General features: G+C 45.0%; 1 protein-coding gene across 1 annotated transcript in view; it reads right to left on the bottom strand.

Annotated features, from left to right (window-relative positions):
- Positions 1-18,725, bottom strand: part of WDR12 (WD repeat domain 12) — a 41,835-nt gene that overhangs the window by 21,005 nt on the left and 2,105 nt on the right. Inside the window, exons 4-6 of the mRNA XM_077448582.1 lie at positions 12,801-12,907; positions 12,594-12,709; positions 12,318-12,472 (exon numbers count right to left, since the gene is read on the bottom strand). Coding sequence (XP_077304708.1) covers positions 12,318-12,472; positions 12,594-12,709; positions 12,801-12,907 — 378 coding nt within the window. The remainder of the gene's footprint in view (positions 1-12,317; positions 12,473-12,593; positions 12,710-12,800; positions 12,908-18,725) is intronic.

Here is an 18,725-nt window from a genome sequence, read left to right as displayed (position 1 = left end):
ATAATACTGATCCACTGACTTCAATTACTTTCCAAGACACTAGCATAAGCATGTTAGAAAAGTAAGGAGTAAATTAAAGTATGCCTTATCAGCATATTTGTACTGGGTTAGAAACTTAAGTATTGAAGCCAGAGAGGTAGCAAAGGGAGCCTTTGATTCTCTGAGGAAAGGTTTACTTAACCTACATAGCAATATGTATAGTGCTTTTGTATAGGACGACTATATAATTTTGTGTGCAAGTTGTTCATGAATATTACATTTTTACATTTCAATTTTCAGCCACAAGGCGGCGCTCAAGGCTACTTTTCACATGTTCTCAAGGTGTCTGCTGAGCATCAACTCATTCTTAAAGAGGAAGTAAACCCTGATGGGTTTACTTCCTCTTTCATTCCCTGCAAAGGCAAAGCATAATGGACTACTATGCATCGCATAGTAGCCCATTATGTGTCACTTACCTGACACAGGAGACAGCGCAGTCGCCGCTGTTCCCTGTAGTCTGCCGCATCCATCTTCTTGGTGGGGTCTCGCAGCTGTGCCGCTGTCATTCGGCGAAGCCGCGATGACGTCACTCCCGCGCATGCGCACGGGAGCCGACACGCGCGGCAGCTCCGTCGCGGAGAATGCCGCGCTCAGTGCGCCTGCGCGCCCCTGTCTACGGCGCATGCGCCGTAGACAGCGGTGCCCGTTTTCGAGCAAATATCTCCTAAACCATATAGGTTTAGGAGATATTGCTTGGACCTACAGGTAAGCCTTAATCTAGGCTTACCTGTAGGTCAAAAGTGGTTTGTAAGGGTTTACAACCACTAACATATTTGTTCAGAGGATTTTCTCTGACGTTTCATTCAGTTTTGCCCTTTTCGGAAATATCATAAAATGTTTTCCGACATTAGTGTCACAGGTAAGCCATGTATTAAATGTGTATTGTTAAATGAAAATCATTGCAAATTTAAAAAGATTACTGTACACAGATGGCTGGTCAAAATTTTTAGAACATTTCCTTTTCCCCAAATTTTACTGAAAAACAGAAAAAACACAGTACAAATAAAAAAAAAAATAAATAAATAAAAAAACCCTGAGAAAAAAAAAAAAGAAAGAAAGAATTTTTTGAAAAATGTATCTAAATGTTTGACTCAAGGTAGTAGACAGTGTACCAAAAAGAAAGCTGAGCTTACCCTATGTGCATCAATAATATCAAATTTTCCGTGCACTGTAGGTTTAAAAAACACAGGACACCATAATTCAGTTTATTGATATTATTACACCAAGTTGAGATATTATTGTTTACACGTTGATGTACATAGGGTAAGTGCAGCTTTCTTTTTGGTGCATTTGCCTTTATACGAGGTGCACATATGCCTTCTTAAAGTGGTTGTAAACCCTTTACAGACCACTTTGACTTACAGGTAAGCCTAGATTAAGGTCCAAGAAATATCTCAAACCTACACAGTTATTTACAAATGACAGGCACCGCTGTCTACGGCGCATGCTTGGAAGACCTTTCTCCCAAATGCTTGGTCTTGCGCTGAGATAAGGTCCCATCTATAGTGCTTCATGAAAGTCGAGTAGTTTGACCATGCTGCTCAACAGATTTGTTCTGGTGTCGCTCCAGCTTGCTCTGCCCAGGAGGCCGATAGTGCCCGTGTGGAGTGATTCCATTTTCATAATTTTGTAAGCTTCCACAATAGGCCTGTTTGATCCATCTTTCAATTGTGTTCTTTGAAGCTTGGGACCCCGGTTTTTTACTCGCATGCAAAACAAAAAGTGCATTGGATTTCCTAATGCTTTTCGACATCTCCAGATACTGTAAGACACAGGCTCTCACATCCAGTTGGTGGAATTCTACCTTGGATTGGTGGGGGACCCACAGAATGAAGGCAAAATAATTTCCTGGGTTCTATGGAATTTTGTCACCACTGTGGGCAAAAATCCAGAGTCTGTGCGTAGCACCAGCCTGTCTTCAAAAATGCCTCTTTTATAGAAAGTGCCTGAAGCTCGCTAATACATCTAGCTGTGGATATAACCCTCAGGTCTCCCTGAAGTTGGAGTTTTGAGGAGACGAAGAATAAAAGGTCGTCCAAGTACAGTACGACGGCGATTCCTTTCAGCCTCAGGGGAGCCAATGTTTCCGCCAGAACTTTTGTAAAATATCCTGGGGGAGGATGATAGGCCGAATGGCAGGGCTCTGAACTGAAAGTGTCAGGTCTGCCTTCCCCACTGAATCGCTATTCTCAAATATTTTTGAGAGTCCTCGTGAATGGGGACGTGCAGGAAGGCATCCCTCAGATCGAGGGAGGCCATGAAACAACCTGGAGGGAGATGGGGGAAGGATTGTCCTTACAAAAAATTCCAGATGGAAACTATTTTTACAGTATGTTACCCACTCGTTTAGTAACCTTAAAATTCTAAATTAACTGGAATTTGCCCGACAGTTTCCTCACTACAAAACACATGTGAGTAGAAACTGTGGTTTACCTCCTGTCTTGGCACTGGAACTAGAACCCTCTGGTCTACAAAATCGCCAATTTGCAACAGCAAGGCCGTCACCTTCTGAGGATCTTTGGGAGGTTTGGTCACACACATCCTCGTAGGCGGAGTGTGCTTGAACTGTATTTGATAACCCTGATTATCCTCAGGATATAAAGAATTTGGGCCAATTCTTTCCCACTGTGGGAGGAGCTGCCCCAATCTTCCCCCCACGGGAACCAAGTCACTGGGACTTAGTGGTTTTCTTAGAAGAGGAAAACAGATTGCCCGTTCCCCCCCCCCCCCCCATCCACTGTTTCTTAGGAGTTGACCCTTTAGCGGTCTGTCCTTGCGACTATCCCTGCCTTTGGGGACGAAAAAAAAAGCGCATTTTCCTGGTGCCTTTTTAGTTTTAGGCAGAAATTAGTGTAGCGCTAGTAAATCAATTAGTGTAAGAATCTAAAGCTATATTTAGAAAGATGGTAGTAAAACCAATCCTATAAGACACACATGTGGAGAAATGTGCAAAGGTGAGTAAAAAATTATGTAAAAAAATAAAAATAAAAAAAAACTACAAAAACAGGTGAAATTAATAATTCACTAAGTATATGGATGCAATATATAAATGCACACGAATCCTAATGAGTCTGTCCTTGCAACTGTCCCTGCCTTTGGGGACGAAAAAAAAATCATTTTCCTGGTGCCTTTTTAGTTTTAACAGGGAAGGCCTTCTTGTCCGCAGTACGATCCAGAACCTTTTCTAGATCCTGCCCAAACAGGTCTCCTTCAAAAGGGGATACCACATAGCCTCACCTTTGAAGCTGGGTCCCCTGACCAGGATTTTAGCCATAGTACCCTGCAAGACGAATTCACCAGAGCAGTTGTCCTTGCTGAAAGCTTAACCGACTCTGCAAATGCGTCTGCCATGTAACCTGCTGCTTTGTGCAGCATAGAAAGGGAACCCAAGATTTCCTTCCTAGAGGTCCCACTTTCTAAATGCCCGTGCAATTGCTCTAGCCAGACCTACAGGTTGCGAGCCACTATTGTTGTGGCCATTGCAGGTTTTAAATTGGTCATGGCTACTTCCCATGACCTTTTTAACAGCACCTCCATTCTTTTGTCCATGGGTTCCCTGAGGGCACCCATGTCCTCATAGGCGAGGTCTGTTGATTTTGCACACTGGGAGAAGGCTGCGTCTACCTTAGGTACTTTGTTCCAGACGCAGGTGGGATCCTCACTGAAGGGAAGTCTCCTCTTCATACTTTTGGGAAAAAACTGGAGTTAGTACTTACCGGTAACTCCTTTTCCGGTGGTCTTCCAGGACAGCCCTTGAGAGATGGAGCTCCTCCCATCGACACAGGAAACACATTGCCACAGTTCAAAAGGCGGTCCCTCAGGTCCCTGGTCAGTCATTCACCAAGAACCGAAGGATGGAACTGAAAAACATATAAACCATAACAGGTAATAACATTAGTACATCACTACAATCAAATAAAGGGTGGGATCGTGCTGTCCTGGAAGACCACCGGAAAAGGAGTTACCGGTAAGTACTAACTCCAGTTTTCCCAAGTGTTCTTCCAGGACAGCCCTTGAGAGGATCCCCAAGTACTTACCAGATTAGGGGGGACCACGGCCTGGAGGACTTTCCTCCCAAAGGCCTGATCCTGACTAGACATTAAGTCCAGTCGGTAATGCCTTGTAAAGGTGGAAAAGCTTGACCATGTGGCTGCTTTACATACCTGCTCCGGGGTGGCACCAGCTCTTTCTGCCCAGGATGCAGACAACGCTCTTGTTGAGTGAGCTTTAACACCCTCAGGAGGATCTCTATTCAAGGCCTTATACCCCTCTGTTATAGCTAGCCTAATCCATCTAGCTATGGTTACTTTTGAAGCTTTCTGTCCCCTACGCTGTCCGGAAAAAAGGACAAAAAGGGAGTCTGAGATTCTGAATGGATTTGTTATTTTAAGATATTCTAGAATACACCTCCTCACATCCAATAAATGAAAACGTTCCTCTTTCTCATTTGCTGCATTTTGACAAAATGAAGGGAGGACAATATCTTGGGACCTATGGAAACTAGATGCTACCTTTGGTAAGAACCCAGGGTCTGTCTTTAGAATGACTCTGTCTTCTAGGATCTGTAGGAATGGTTCCCTGATGGAAAGTGCTTGGATTTCACTGACCCTACGGGCTGAAGTGATTGCCACCAGGAGAACTGTCTTAAAGGTAATAAGCCTTAGGGAGGCCTCTGAGATAGGCTCAAAGGGTGACCCCAAGAAAGCTTTTAGCACAACTGCTAAATCCCAGGATGGGACTTTTGTGATTCTGACTGGCTTGCGTCTAGCGACTGCCTTACAGAATCTAGCGACAAAAGGATTTTCCTGTAAGCGTTCATCTAGGTATACACTTAAGGCAGCTATCTGTACTTTAATAGTACTTAGGGTTAAACCCTTGTTTACACCTTCCTGTAAAAACTGTAGAATATTAGCCGTATTTATGTCCCGGCCATTCAGCCAGCTATTGAATTTTTTCCAGACTTTTTTGTAAATAGCTCTCGTGACTGGTTTGCGACTCTGTAGTAAGGTCGCAATTACCTCGTCTGACAGGCCCTTACTCCTTAAGATTTCCTCCTCAGTAACCACGCTGACAGCTTCAGTGTGGCGACCTGCGGATGGTAAAGAGGTCCCTGCGACAGGAGGTCCTGTCTGTAGGGAAGTCTTAGAGGCGGACAGTCTGTCAATTGTAGCAACGTTGTGAACCACGGTCTCCTGGGCCAAAAAAGGTGCTACTAGAATCAAACAGGTTTTTTCCTTGAGGAATCTTGCTAGGACCCTCGGAATGAGATGAAGAGGGGGAAATGCATACGCCAGACTGAAAGTCCATGGAGTTTGCAAGGCATCTACCGCCAGGGGTTGATCTCCTGGGTTTAGCGAGAAAAAATTGGGAACCTTTGCATTTTTCCTGCTCGCAAAAAGGTCTACCTCTGGTTCTCCCCAGTGAGCTGTTATGAGATTGAATGCCTCTGGGTGTAAGGACCATTCTTGGTTCGAAATCCTCTGTCGACTCAAGAAGTCCGCCTTGTTGTTCAACTCCCCTTTCAGGTGAACTGCAGAAATGGATTCCAGATTGGCTTCTGCCCACTGGAGAATGCGTCTGGCTACCAACATCAAACGAGGACTTCTGGTTCCTCCTTGTTTGTTTATGTATGCTACAGCCGTCGTATTGTCTGAACGGACTTGTAGATGGTGACCCTGTATTGCGGGGTGGAAAGCTAGAACAGCTCTCAGGATTGCTGTTAGTTCTTTCCAATTGGAAGAGAAACATTTCTCCTCCGGGGTCCACTTGTCCTGGACCCAGCTTGAGCCTAGGTGGGCTCCCCAGCCCCAACTGCTCGCATCCGTTGTTAGTGTTGAAGTGATAGGAAGGACCCAATGAACCCCTTTGTTTAGGTTCTCCCTGTCCTTCCACCACCAGAGGGAGCGTTTTACCCTTGAGGGGATCGATACCTCCTCCTCCAGATCTCTGCCTTTTAATTGTTCTAACAGAAAACCCTGAAGTTCTCTTTGATGGAACCTGGCCCATTGTACGGCTGGAATGGCTGCCGTCATAAGACCTAAGACCGACATTACTTCCCTCACCGTACACTTGGGGCTGCATTGAAGAAAAGATATTCTCTGCCACAGATTCAAAATCTTTTCTTCCGGCAGTATAATTTTCTGATCTACAGACTTGATCCAGTACCCCAGATACAGGATCTCCTGTGTTTGGGTTGTCTTGGATTTCTCCTGACTGACAATCCACCCTAATCGACTCAGACTGAGTTGAGTCAATTCTAGGTCCTGAGAAAGACGACTCTCTGAGTGGGCTGTTAGGAGCAGATCGTCTAGGTAGGGGATAATTGAGACTGATTGAAGCCTCAGAGGAACTAAAGCCTCTCCGAGAACCTTGGTAAAGATTCTCGGAGAGGATGATAGACCGAAGGGAAGTGCTCTGCACTGAAAGTGGTAAACCTTTGTGTCTATCTGCACTGCCATCCGAAGGAATTTCTGGCATTCCTCCCTTATTGGAATGTGCAGATAAGCATCCCTTAGGTCCAGGGTTGCCATAAATGTCTCTTTCTGCAGGAGATTCTTTATGGAATAAATGGACTCCATCCGAAATCTCTTGTAACGGATGGAGCGATTCAGTGGACGGAGGTTCATAATTAGTCTGAATCTCCCTGACGGTTTTCTTACCACAAAGATGTGCGAGTAAAAACCGTCCCCTTGTTCCTGAATAGGGACTGGTGTCAATACTTCTTGATCTACCATTTCCCCTATTAGTAAAGGTAAGGCCCTGGCCTTTTCTGAGTGACTTGGAAGCTTTGTCACCAGAAACTTGGAAGGAGGGTTGCTGTGAAATTCCAGCGCATGACCCCTTTTTATTATGTTTAAGACAAACTCGTTCGAGGTTGTCTCTTCCCATTGAGGAAGAAATTTGCTTAATCTTCCTCCCACAGGAACCCCAAAGGCCAGATCAGCCTGCTTTGAGATTTTGGACAGAGGGGCGTCTAGTTTTGGATTTTTATTCCAGACCGCCTCTGGGCTCTCATCAAAAGGGAACCTTCTCTTAAGGGATTTAGGAAAGAAAACCTTCTTGTCTGGTTCAGACCACTCCTTAAGGACAAGGTCAGAAAGCACCTTATGTATAGGAAAAACCCTTGCTTTCTTTTTCCCCAGAGCCTCATACATTTGATCATGTCTGGATAACTGAGTTTCTTCCTCCTCAATTTCCAGCGTATCATAGATAGCCCCCATTAGCTCATCTACTTCCTCGAGAGATAATCTATATTTTGAGGCTTTAGATGCTGCTTGATCCTCTTCCTGACCCGAGTCAGTGTCAGAGGATTCGGGGCTAATCAACGTGGGGCTAGGCTCCCTGACCATACGGGGCTCCCCTGAGCTGGGTGTTGTAAGGCATGGTGATGAGATTATAGTTGTTTTACTCGTGGAGGCAGCTGCAGCTGATCCCACGTCAGTGATTAACTCCCGGAGGGACTTAAAGGTCGACGCCATTTCCTCTTTAAAGGAGCCCAAAAACTTGCTAAAGGGGAATCTGCCTCAGATTTAAGCAAGCTTGCAATGCATTGCTTGCATAGGGCTTTGTTAGAGCCAGAGGACAACCTATTCCCACAATTAGGACACTTTTTGCGGCCTGTCTTGTCTTCCCTTGGCATCTCTTTAGCCTGAAAATAAGAAGACAAAGGATTTCTTAGCGTCAGCACCATGTCCCTCTTAGAATCACCACTAACAAACAACCTCACTGTGAGTAAACCGCCACCGTGGGGTACTACAGGGCCCAGCCTACAAACACCACCACTCCACCAGAGTAATAGCATGCCCAGCAGCCTACCTGGGTTTGGCTGGTGCCTGTCTCCGCCGGAGTATCCTGGGGAATAGCCTCCATGGTCCCCCTCTGACGCTCCGAATCCCGCCGCTAATCCGGTATAGCTGGACGCTGGTCGGGCTTTACAGGCACAGCACTGGCTCTCCCTCTCCTCCTTGTACCCTTAGAGACCCGGAACCGGAAGTCTCGGCACGCAGTGATGACGCGGTTCCGCCGGAAGTGAACGCTCGGCGTCTCCGACCCCCTGCAACGAGGAGGGAAGATGGAAGGTTCCACTCACCACTCCTGGGGGAAACCGGCGTCATTCTGCCCCTGGCCACCTCGGCACTGGAAAGAGGAGGGTAACGGGTCTGCTCCGGTTCAGCTGGACGGTACCCGAGCCAAAGAAAAAAAGGTATGGACCCAAACTGCAGCCATAAACCAGGACCCGGTCCCTTAGGCTTGCAGGTTCTCAGGCAGCCCCTGAGAGGGGCCTCCAGGTTCCTGGCAACATGTTCCTCCGACGGAGGAAACACAAATGACTGACCAGGGACCTGAGGGACCGCCTTTTGAACTGTGGCAATGTGTTTCCTGTGTCGATGGGAGGAGCTCCATCTCTCAAGGGCTGTCCTGGAAGAACACTTGGGAAAATAGTTTTTTCTCTGGTTCCATCCACTCTTTTTTAATAGAGTCCACCAGTGCGCCGTGAACCAGGAAAACCCTGGCTGAATCTTCTTTCAGGGTTTGATACATCCAGTCATGCAAGGACAGAGACCTGCTCTTTAAATTTGAGCGTCTCATAAATAACCCCCAATAAGGCATTAACCTTCTCGAGTGAGAGCTTGTCCCTTGAATCAGAATATCTCTGGATGATGCCGCCTCACTTAGGCCATCCAGAGAATCTTCCCCCGAATTGTCACCCTGCTCTGGGGTGGAAGCAGGGGGAATTGCGGCTGGTTTTGGGGTCTCAAGGTTCGCTAGCATTGTCTTGATGGACTGCATTTCTTTCTGTAGCCCAGAAATCAGTTCCTTATAGGACCCCATAGCCCCCTTATAGACCATTTTATCTATTCAGGGTTTACAGAGGGGCTTAACCCATCCCTCATTAAATTTGTTCATACACGATGGACATTTCTTCTACCCCCCCCTGACCTCTCTGGTTCTTTGGGCAGAGCCTAAGACAAGAGCAGGAGAGAAGACAAGGAAGGGAATCAGACAAGATAATATCAGTGTAACCTTAACACAATAGGATGCCTTCACCAAACACCTATGTGCACGCCACCAGCCACTAACAGGATTCGCAAGACAGGTTAGTTCGGATCCTGTTTAAATAGGGAGGGGAAGGGGGACAAAAAAATTGACTATTTCCAAACGCCTTTGCACCAACCAGTCCATCACCGCCCCGCCCCGCCCCGCCCCCACCCCTGTAGGTACAAGACACCCTTGTGTTTGCCTACCTGAGCTGGTTCGGGTCCACAATCCACGGCATCCATCCGTTCGGAAGTTGCCTGACGGCTTTCCTGAGGTGCAGCACAGTGTCTTGTGGAGGGCACTTTATAAATAAGCTGCCCTGGTTCCCCCCACCATGCTCGCCGCGCGACCTGGAAGTGGTTTGCCGGAAGTCCCCGCCCTCCTCCTACGGTCCACAGGCTGGAACTCGCTGCCTGTGCCTGCCCCCAGCCCCCACCCGTCTGACCTACGCCAAATCTGAATCCGATCATCAGGCAGGAAACGCCAGCCCTCCCCGGGCTACCTAGGAGGTTCACATCTGGGCTCAGCCTGACCGGGGGATCCCAGATGTTCGCCATCCTGAAGCCCAGGTACACAGACCTCCTTCCCCTTCTCTCATGGGCTCTCCCAGTTTCACGGGAAGGAGAGCTCCAATCCAGCCTCCTCCTCCGGTGGAGTAAACACAAAGACTGAAGGGGAAAGGACGGAACCCGCCCTTTAAAGATCTATGATGCGTTTCCTGCCTCTGCAGGTGGAGCCCATCTCTCTAGTGCTGTCCTGGACAGACGACTAGAGAAATAACTCCTAAACAAGCACAGTTTAGGAGATATTTACTGTATATGCAGCCAATGACATTGCCGGCACATACACTCTGAAAGAACGGCATACCCATGTTGTAAACGGTGGCTCCCACGCGCATGCCCAGAATGAAGACCGGGTGAAGATGGAAGTGCCTCAGTTCAATAGGTACATTTTGTAGTTAGACCAGCTAAACAAGGTGCCCTTTAATGGTGTAGGAAACTGAATTCACCAACACCTTGGTTTCATTTGCAATTCCTCTAAAAAGAGGTACAGGCAAACATTTGAGGGGGGGGGGGGCTGAAGAAATCAAGAGTTTGTCTCTGTTTTTCTTTGGCACTTGAGAGATTATTATACATATACACATATATACACACACACACACACACACACACACACACACTACTCCCTGTAGTGCAATATTGCCCACTTAATACTGCGACACAGTGTCTACAAACAGTTTGTTACAACATTGATTTTATACAGACAGTGGGATGGAGTTACTGAAACTGGAGAATGAAAAATCTGATGCAGCTGGATATGGTAGCCAATCAGCTTCTAACTTCAGCTTGTTCAATTAACCTTTGACAGAAAATTTGGGTTATATGCAGAGCTGCACCAGATTTTGCACTCTTCAGTTTTAGCAAAACAACTCCAGAGGCTTTGTAAATAATCAAAGCAGCAAAACTTGGAATACCTGTAGAAGTTGTTTGCAACAGTGTTCATGGCAGTGGACCCATGAAAATCTATTTAATACAATAACCCACATTTTAACATGCAGATACTATAGTGTGGTCCATTTCAGCACCATTCATTTTCTATAGCACCCAAACACACTAATTTGATGCACCCCCAATGCACATGCATTGCAGTGTGGGGTATCTAATAAAAATGGCACAGGTCCAACTTTGGCTGCATTTTGTTTGATAGCTTATTCAAATAAATTAGTTGTTTTAAGCCACACGTAAGTTAATACAACGCAGCAATTACATTGAAACAGGCCCTCAATATTTATGATATAATTTACTTCCACTGCAAAAAAAAAACAAAAAAAAAAAAAAAAAAAAAAAAAAAACCACCACACCACACACACGGTGCCACAAAGATTAAAGGATCACCTTTTGTAACATGTTATACCCACATTCAGGGTGTAACACGTTATAGATGCACTGGCCCCCCATTCTGAAAGCTAGTGGGGGGGGGAGATCTTGTCCCCCCCAAAGCTAGCTGTCACATTCTGCAACGAAGGCGCCCGTGTGGGGCTCCGCCCATCCGGCTGCAGCATCCATTCAGTGTTTGGTTAATAGAAAAACTACAAGGTCCGACAGCCTTTGCAGCTGTCGGCTTATAGGTTTTCAATGAACTACCGTGGAGCGTCGTAGTTGTTCATTCTCACTTCCTGTCAGATTGTATCTGCTTGCCCTTTTGAAAGTACGAGGGGGGAGCAGATTCACTATCAGATCTGCTGGAGACCTGCATAGCACCATGCTTTACAGGCGCCAAGAAATTAATAAATACAAATTTTCTTCCCCATGCAAAAGATTATTATTATTTATAAAACAAAAAAAAAGTACTTTCAAAGACCGCTCCAGCTGCGCCATTTTGGGATTGATGGCACTTGCAGTGCACACCATGAGAAGTTGAGGCCTTCACATTGCATAGTTTATACTGCCCAGCTCCTGAGAAGATTCTACTGGCCCCTGGGACTGACGAACAAGGTGCAATCTGTTATTAACCTACTTCTGACCTTATCCATAAACTTATTCCTGACCTGTAAACTCTGCTGCTTTTTTCCTAACCCCATAACTCTCTGCATTACTTATAAGTCCTCTATGGAAAGGTCTAAATAATCTGTGCCTGGAAGCACCTCTGCTTCTCCCTGTATTACCTTTTAGGGGGAAGGAGTATAGGGAAATACTAGCGTGTCAGCTGTGAGCCTGAAAGGGTTCCGACGTCACATCCAAAATAGCAGTACCAAGCAACAGTCTGAGCTCTTGATGGTCTACACAAGGAAGGCTTTCACTGGTAAAGAACATGCACAAAAGACATAAAATGTACATATAAAAGTTGTATTGGAAGATTTTTTTGGTGCAACTATCCATCCTTGGTGTTCTAAATTCTTTGGTTTTTTTTTTTGGCCTCTCAATTGTTTTACATGTTATTGCACCAATTTAGGTTCAGTACTCACTAGACTTAAACGGTTTAGGATTCAATAGAAAATAGGGCATTTTAAAAAAGTTGACCAGCAGTACACATAATCTGTAGAGTCATAAAGCTTACCTACATTTTTACAGTGATGACAAATGGGCAGAACCTAGGTATCATACATTCACTTTAAAAATGCAGAAGCAGTGAAATTTTAGTTATCTAGGGTATATGTAAAGTTTATAATATAGAAGACACACACACAAAAATGAAACAGAACCAGACAATCCAAGATTAAAAACACTAATAACACACACCTTGGTTCCTGATCCATCCACAGCTATGGAGTCTACACTACCAGCATGACCTCGGCAGCAATGAAGCGCCTTCACTTTGTTCCGCTCTGCATTCCATTCCCATAGGAGTATGGTCTGGTCCATTGAAGCACTCAGAAGCAAGCAGGTCAGGCCATCTGTCAAATACAAATAACTGTCAAGTTCATCTAAAGAACTAAAAAAGTGTGATAAAACCACAAATGTGTGCACAGGTTAAGTCTAATTGAATAGCTCATCTAATAATAAATAGAAAAATACCTTTTTTGATCCAAGCCACATCCTTCACAACTTCACTGTGGCCTGCAATTGTCATAAGTGGCTTTCCCTCTACTGACCAAATCCTACTGGTCTTGTCATATGAGCCAGTTAGAATCCTAAACAGTAAAAAAACAGAATCAATGTATATGAGATATAGTGAAATGTCACTATACATAACCATTGAAAAGAGATGATAAACTGACATACCACTCTTCACTTCCAGCAATAGAGCTGACCCAATCATCATGAAGCATGCATTCTTCAGGTTGGGGGGCCGTGATCTTTTCTACATATTCAATTTCAACAACATCTTCCTATTGTGAAAGAAAATTAAAATTAATATGAAGTACCAGGAAAAGGGTTGTTTTTTTTGTTTTGTTTTTAGCAGAGTCCGCTGAGATTTAAAAATTGTCAGTTACATGGCTGAAATAAAGAGCCATATCCTTGTGTTAAATATTTGCGAATTGATCATCTCTGACTTCTTTAAAAACAGTGGGCAAATATAGCAATATCATATCCTAATTGTATTCACTACAGATAGGCTTCCTCATTTGTAGTTGCAAGCAACTTTCGTGTGCATAACTTAAAGTGTAATCCTTTACAATCGCTTTATTTTTTTTAAAATAAAACACACCTGCACTGTGCAATGCACAGAGGAGCCCCAATCCTCTTCTGGGGTCCCCCACCAGTGCTCCTGGCTTGAAACCACTTGCTATGGGGCACTTGTGTGAGCTCGCTCCCAAGCCAGCTCTGTGTGTCCATAGACACACAGAGCATGGCTTGGCCCCGCCCCCCACACCGGTGGGCTTGACACACACCACTTTCTGCCCCTAGAACTACTTAAAAACCCTCTCCCTACCACAAAAAAAAAAAACCTATCCGAGTTCTGTAAGGATTAAAAATAAATAAATTAATAAGTCTGCTTCTTTGCTCATCCTCAAAACCCCAGGCTTCAGGAAAGGACCAGTTTTACATTGAGATCATTGATCTGTGCTGGTAAAGCAATAACATTTGTAAAAAAAAGCAGAACAAGGTCATAGTGGTCTAACTGCTGGTCTTTTCTTAAAGCGGTAGTAAACTCTGCTATATCATTTTAGTTTAAAGGCAAGTCCAACCTATAAAGTCGGAGAAATGTTGAGTAATTGGACCAAGTGATAGCCTTGCAAATTTGTTCAGGCGTAGCACTGGCCCTTTCAGCCCAGGAAACTGCAGATGATCTCGTAGAATAAGCAGCAATACCCGAGAGGCAATTCTCCCTTGGCCTTGTAGGTCTCCGTGATTGCCAATCTAAGCCATCTGCCCAGCACGCTTTTGGAAGCTCTCCCCTTTACGCGAGCCTGAAAATAATCACAAAGAGCGTTCGACCTACTGAATTCTTAATGACTGTTAGAAAGTGTAACAAACATCTCCTCCCGTCCAGTGTGTGAAAAGCTTCTTCTCCTGAATTGGCAGGAGCTGAAGAGAAAGTGGGCAGGACTATTTGTGAGGGGTGAAAGGTCGAAGAAACCTCGGGTAGGAACGCTGGGTCTTTTCGAAGAATTAATCTGTCTGAAAAGAACTTCAGAAAAAAGGGATGACTGCCAGGGCCAGAAGCTCGCTGACTCTTCTTGCAGACGTGATGGCTACCAGAAGTTTTTTTAAGAACCAAGTTCTGTAAGGATGCTTCCTGTAAAGGGATCAAACAGAGCTCCCGCGAGACCCTATAAAACAGACAAATCCCAACTGGAAAAAAACAAACAAACAAAAAAAAAAAACTGAGGGCTACTGGCCTACTTTGTGCAAGTACCCAAAAAAAAAAAAAAAAAAAAGCCACCACCTGGGTTTTCTGGGTGCCGGCCCCTTCTCCATTCCATCATGGAGAAATTTTAAGACTGACACTAAACTTTTGACCTGGAGGCCCTTAGAAGTGCACCAGGAAATCATTTTTTTTCCCCCAAACTTTCAGGTATATGGCCCGAGTTACCTCTATTCTACTGGAAAGTAGGGTCTTCACTAAATGTATCCGACAGTCCCTTGGCTTTCAGGAAGTCTTCCTCAGAAACCAAGCAGTTAGATGTAGTTGGTCTGCTTCTGGACGGTTCACCGACCCCGTTAGCAGGTCCTTCATGGGCAGCAGCTTCCATGGAGGTTCTGTGGCCAGGTTTGGTAGTGTCACGAACCAGGGCCTTTTTGGCCAGAAGGGAGTGACCAGGATCAGATTGCTATTTTCCTCCCTGAATTTCCTTAGAACTAGTGGTATCAGGGGAAAGGGGGGGGCGCGTAGCACAACTGGTAATGCCACAGAGGAGCGAGAGCATCTATGCCTGCCTGGTCTTCTCAGTGGAGAAAGAACTTGTGTACTTGCGAGTTGTGTTGGCTGGTGAACAGATCTATTTGAGGTTGTCCCCAAGCTTCAGAGATCATCAAGAAAACTTCTTGGTTCAGGCTCCACTCTGCTTCTACCAGTCTCCTGCTTAGTAGGTCTGAATGTGTTGTCCCCTTACTACATGTTGAAAGGATAGGAGACCGAGAAAGATCATCTTCAGTTCCCGCCAATTTGAGGACTTTGGGGCTTCCGCTTTGGACCAGGTCCCCTGAGAGGTTTGACCATCCAGATGGGCTCCCCAGCCAAGAGCTCGCATCTGCTAGACGTTTGTCTAGGGGAAAGACCTTTTGCCAGGTTGGTTGAATTCCTCTACTTCCAGAGTGCCCGCTTTACGTTTGAAGTAAATTTGATCGGTTTTTCTAGCAGCTGCTGGTGTGACCATCTTTATAAGCTATTCATCTGGGAGGGGCTTAGAATGTAATCTGGCCCACTGAATAACAGGCAACAATGCCGTGAGAAGGCTTCGTCTGAACCTGTCTCACCGCAGATTGGATCTACTTCCTCTTCTCCTGTGGCAGAAAAACTTTTTGAAGCACAGAGTTTATGGTATAGCCTAAGAACTTCATCTCCTGTGTGGGCTCTAGATTTGCTTTTTCGAGATTCAAGAGCCACCCCAAGTCCTTGAGCTGAGACACCTGGAGATTTGTCAAGACTTGTTCTTTGGAGTCTGCAAAAAACAAAAAAAAAAAACAGGTCGTCCAGATATGGGATGACTGAAATCCCTCTCAGCTTCAGAGGTTCCGCCATTATCTTTGTAAAGAGTAAGGGGGAGGACGAAAGTCCAAATGGCAGAGCTCTGAATTGGAGGTACCAGACTGAGTTCCCCAAATTGAGGGCCAGGCGTAGAAAGCATTGAAAAACCTGGAGTTATGGGGACATGTAAATAGGTGTCCCTTAGATCTAGGGATGCCATGAAACAGTCTGTAGTCAGTAATTTCATGATTGAATAGATCGTGTCCATCCTGAAATGTTTGTAGCTGATCAATCTGGTCAGGATCTTTAAGTTCAGAATCAACAGATACTTCCCTGAAGGTTTCTTTACCAGGAAGATATGGGAATAGGAGCCTCGGCCTTCCTGACTTTTTGGAACATGGATAATCACTTATTGTTGAATCAGATCCTGCAGCAGGTTCATCATTGCAGAAGCTTTTTCCTGATCCCTTGGCAGGGCCATAACATAGAATCTGCTCGGGGGTGTCTCTGATAACTCCAGACTGCATCCCTTGGAGATGACGTTTTTCACAAACAGGCTTGTAGTTGTTTTATTCCACTGTAGGTGAAAGGCAGACAGACAATCTTCCCCCTACTGGGGTAAAAGTCATTTGTTTTTAGGGGGCTGGTCTGGGGCAGATCTGAAGAGAACACCTGCTCTTCCCGAGGATGAGGAGGGCAAGCCGTACAGCTTAACCAGACCAAGATTTTAGCCAGACAGCACATCTGGCTGAATTAACCAGCACTGACAATCTTGCTCACATCTTAACTGATTCAGCAGATGCATCAGTCATGTACTTTATTGCCTTCAGTATCAATGGAAAGGACTCCAAAAGTTTTTTCCGTGATATGCTTGCCTCTACGTGGCTTTTCAACTTCTCTACCCAGCATTCAAGGTTCCTTGCGACAACCGTGGCAGCCATAGCGGGTTTGAGCCTGGCTGATGTGGAATCCCATGCGTTTTTTCAGGAGGGAGTCTGCTCTTTTATCCATTGCATCCTTCAGCACCCCCATGTCCTTGAATGCTAGGTCTGTGCGTCAGGATACCTGCAAGAATGCAGCATCTACCCGTGGCTTCTTATTCCATACATCGGACTCCTCATCCTCGAAGGGAAACCTTCTAAGGGTCTTGGAAAAGAAGGGGCCTCACTCAGAGTCCTTTTATTCCTTTCCGGTCTCCAAGAGGATTCTATGGGACTGGGAATACTCCGTTTGGTGTCATCCAGTCCCTGGTACATTTTATCATTAACCGACAGTTGCACCTTCTCCTCCTGGATTTCGAGGGTAGCGTAGATCGCTCTCAAAAGGTCGTCCACTTCCTCCAAAGATCGCTTGTACCTAGAGGCTAAGCTATCGTCTTCCTCCTCCTCCTCTGAATCCCTGAGGGAGGGAAGAGTACTTGCTGCCTCATGCCCTGAGTCCACAACCTTCACTGCTTTGGAAGAGGATGCCGTTGGGCTGGATGGTGGATGCTGGGGCTCAACCTGGACTACCGGGCTCTGTACCAGCACGGACTTGACTGAACTCAGTGAGCTTGTATATTTCTTCACTGAAGAGAACAAGTCCTTGTATTGCTGGGCAGTTTCCGCTTCAACCAAGTCCTTAATACAGGACCTGCACATTGCCTTCTGCCATGAATCTCTAAGGGGGTTCTTGCAGGAGGGACATTTCCTCTGACTTGGTGGATTTGAATGCTTGGACTTTCCCAACACTTTTTCCTGCGATGAGAAAAAGATTAAACTCTCCTAGGGCCCTCAACGTTATTTACCAACCCCTAGTGCACAGCTAGACCACCAACCTGGCAATTGATGGGACTGAACGTTTATTTTTTATGTGAACCCCTTTGCAATAAAAAGTATTAATTCTCAAATCTGCTACTAAAAACATCCTTTTTCTTGGATGATCCTGACATATCACTGAAGCTTTTCAGAACTTTTTTGCTAACCCTATTGATTCAATGAAATTACCCAGACCCAAAATAAGCGACATATATTTCTCCTAATTTTTTTACCTCAACTATGAGCGAATACAGATCCCATGCTGTACTTCAACTTTTCTAACTGATATTATGAAAATTGGTTACTGACACATGGAGTCTCTCGCAACTTTGTGCCAATTCTCTGGCTGCTCAAATAATTTTCCTGAAGAAGCCCAATCCGGGCGAAACATGTTGAATGATTGCAGCTCTCCTCTTCATTTTTCCTGTATGGTTAATTGAAATCTTGGTCAATTTTGTTAACACGCCTGTTCATGCACCAATAGGCAAAATTATTGTTTTTATGAATGTTTAATCTATATCCAACAAAAAAAAAAATCTTTTTGCATAATATTAATAAAGTTATATTATTTTAACCTTTTGTTAATGTTTTGATACCCTAAAAGTCCCAGGGGTTGGCGATTCCCCAGCCCCTTTTTGGCCCTTTCTTTTTTCTTTTTTGGGGAATAGCCTATGTTAACAAGGTTATTTCATGTTCTGCCTAATGACATGTCAGAGATATTTTGTTCTTAGTGATCAGGAATAGCGATCTCCATCATGTTCCTAGTAGCCCATCCAATCTACATTTAGAACACACCTAACCCCTTGATCGCTCCCTAGTGTTAACCCCTTACCTGTCAGTGTCATTTTTACTGATCAATGTAATAATGTCACTGGTCCCCAAAAAGTGTTAATTGCGGTCAGACTTGTCCGCGGCAATGTCACAGCCCCACCATTACTGGCAAAAATTATTTAAAAAAACAAATAAACTTCTCTAAACCTAGCCGGTAGTTTGGTTTACGCAAAAGTTGTCGTGTCTACAATCAATATACGCCTATTGCGATTTTTTTTTAACAAAAATATGTAGACCGCGCAATTGTGAATTAAAACTATGCAGTGCCGTATTGCAAAAAAATGGCCTGGTCATTAAGGGGGCAAATCCTTCCGGGGCTGAACTGGTAATGTAAGATCTACCACTTAAGTATAAGTGGAACCTTATACAATCACACATGGGAAAGACAAAAACATGGGAAAGACAAAAACAGTACACTACATGAATGCAGCATTTGTCCCGGTGCAA

This window comes from Lithobates pipiens, unplaced genomic scaffold, assembly GCF_037356315.1.
Source record: "Lithobates pipiens isolate NorthernLeopardFrog02 unplaced genomic scaffold, aLitPip1_a1.2 Scaffold_22, whole genome shotgun sequence".
NCBI classification, from domain to species: Eukaryota; Metazoa; Chordata; class Amphibia; order Anura; family Ranidae; genus Lithobates; species Lithobates pipiens.
This window is presented reverse-complemented; position numbering and strand designations above follow the sequence as displayed.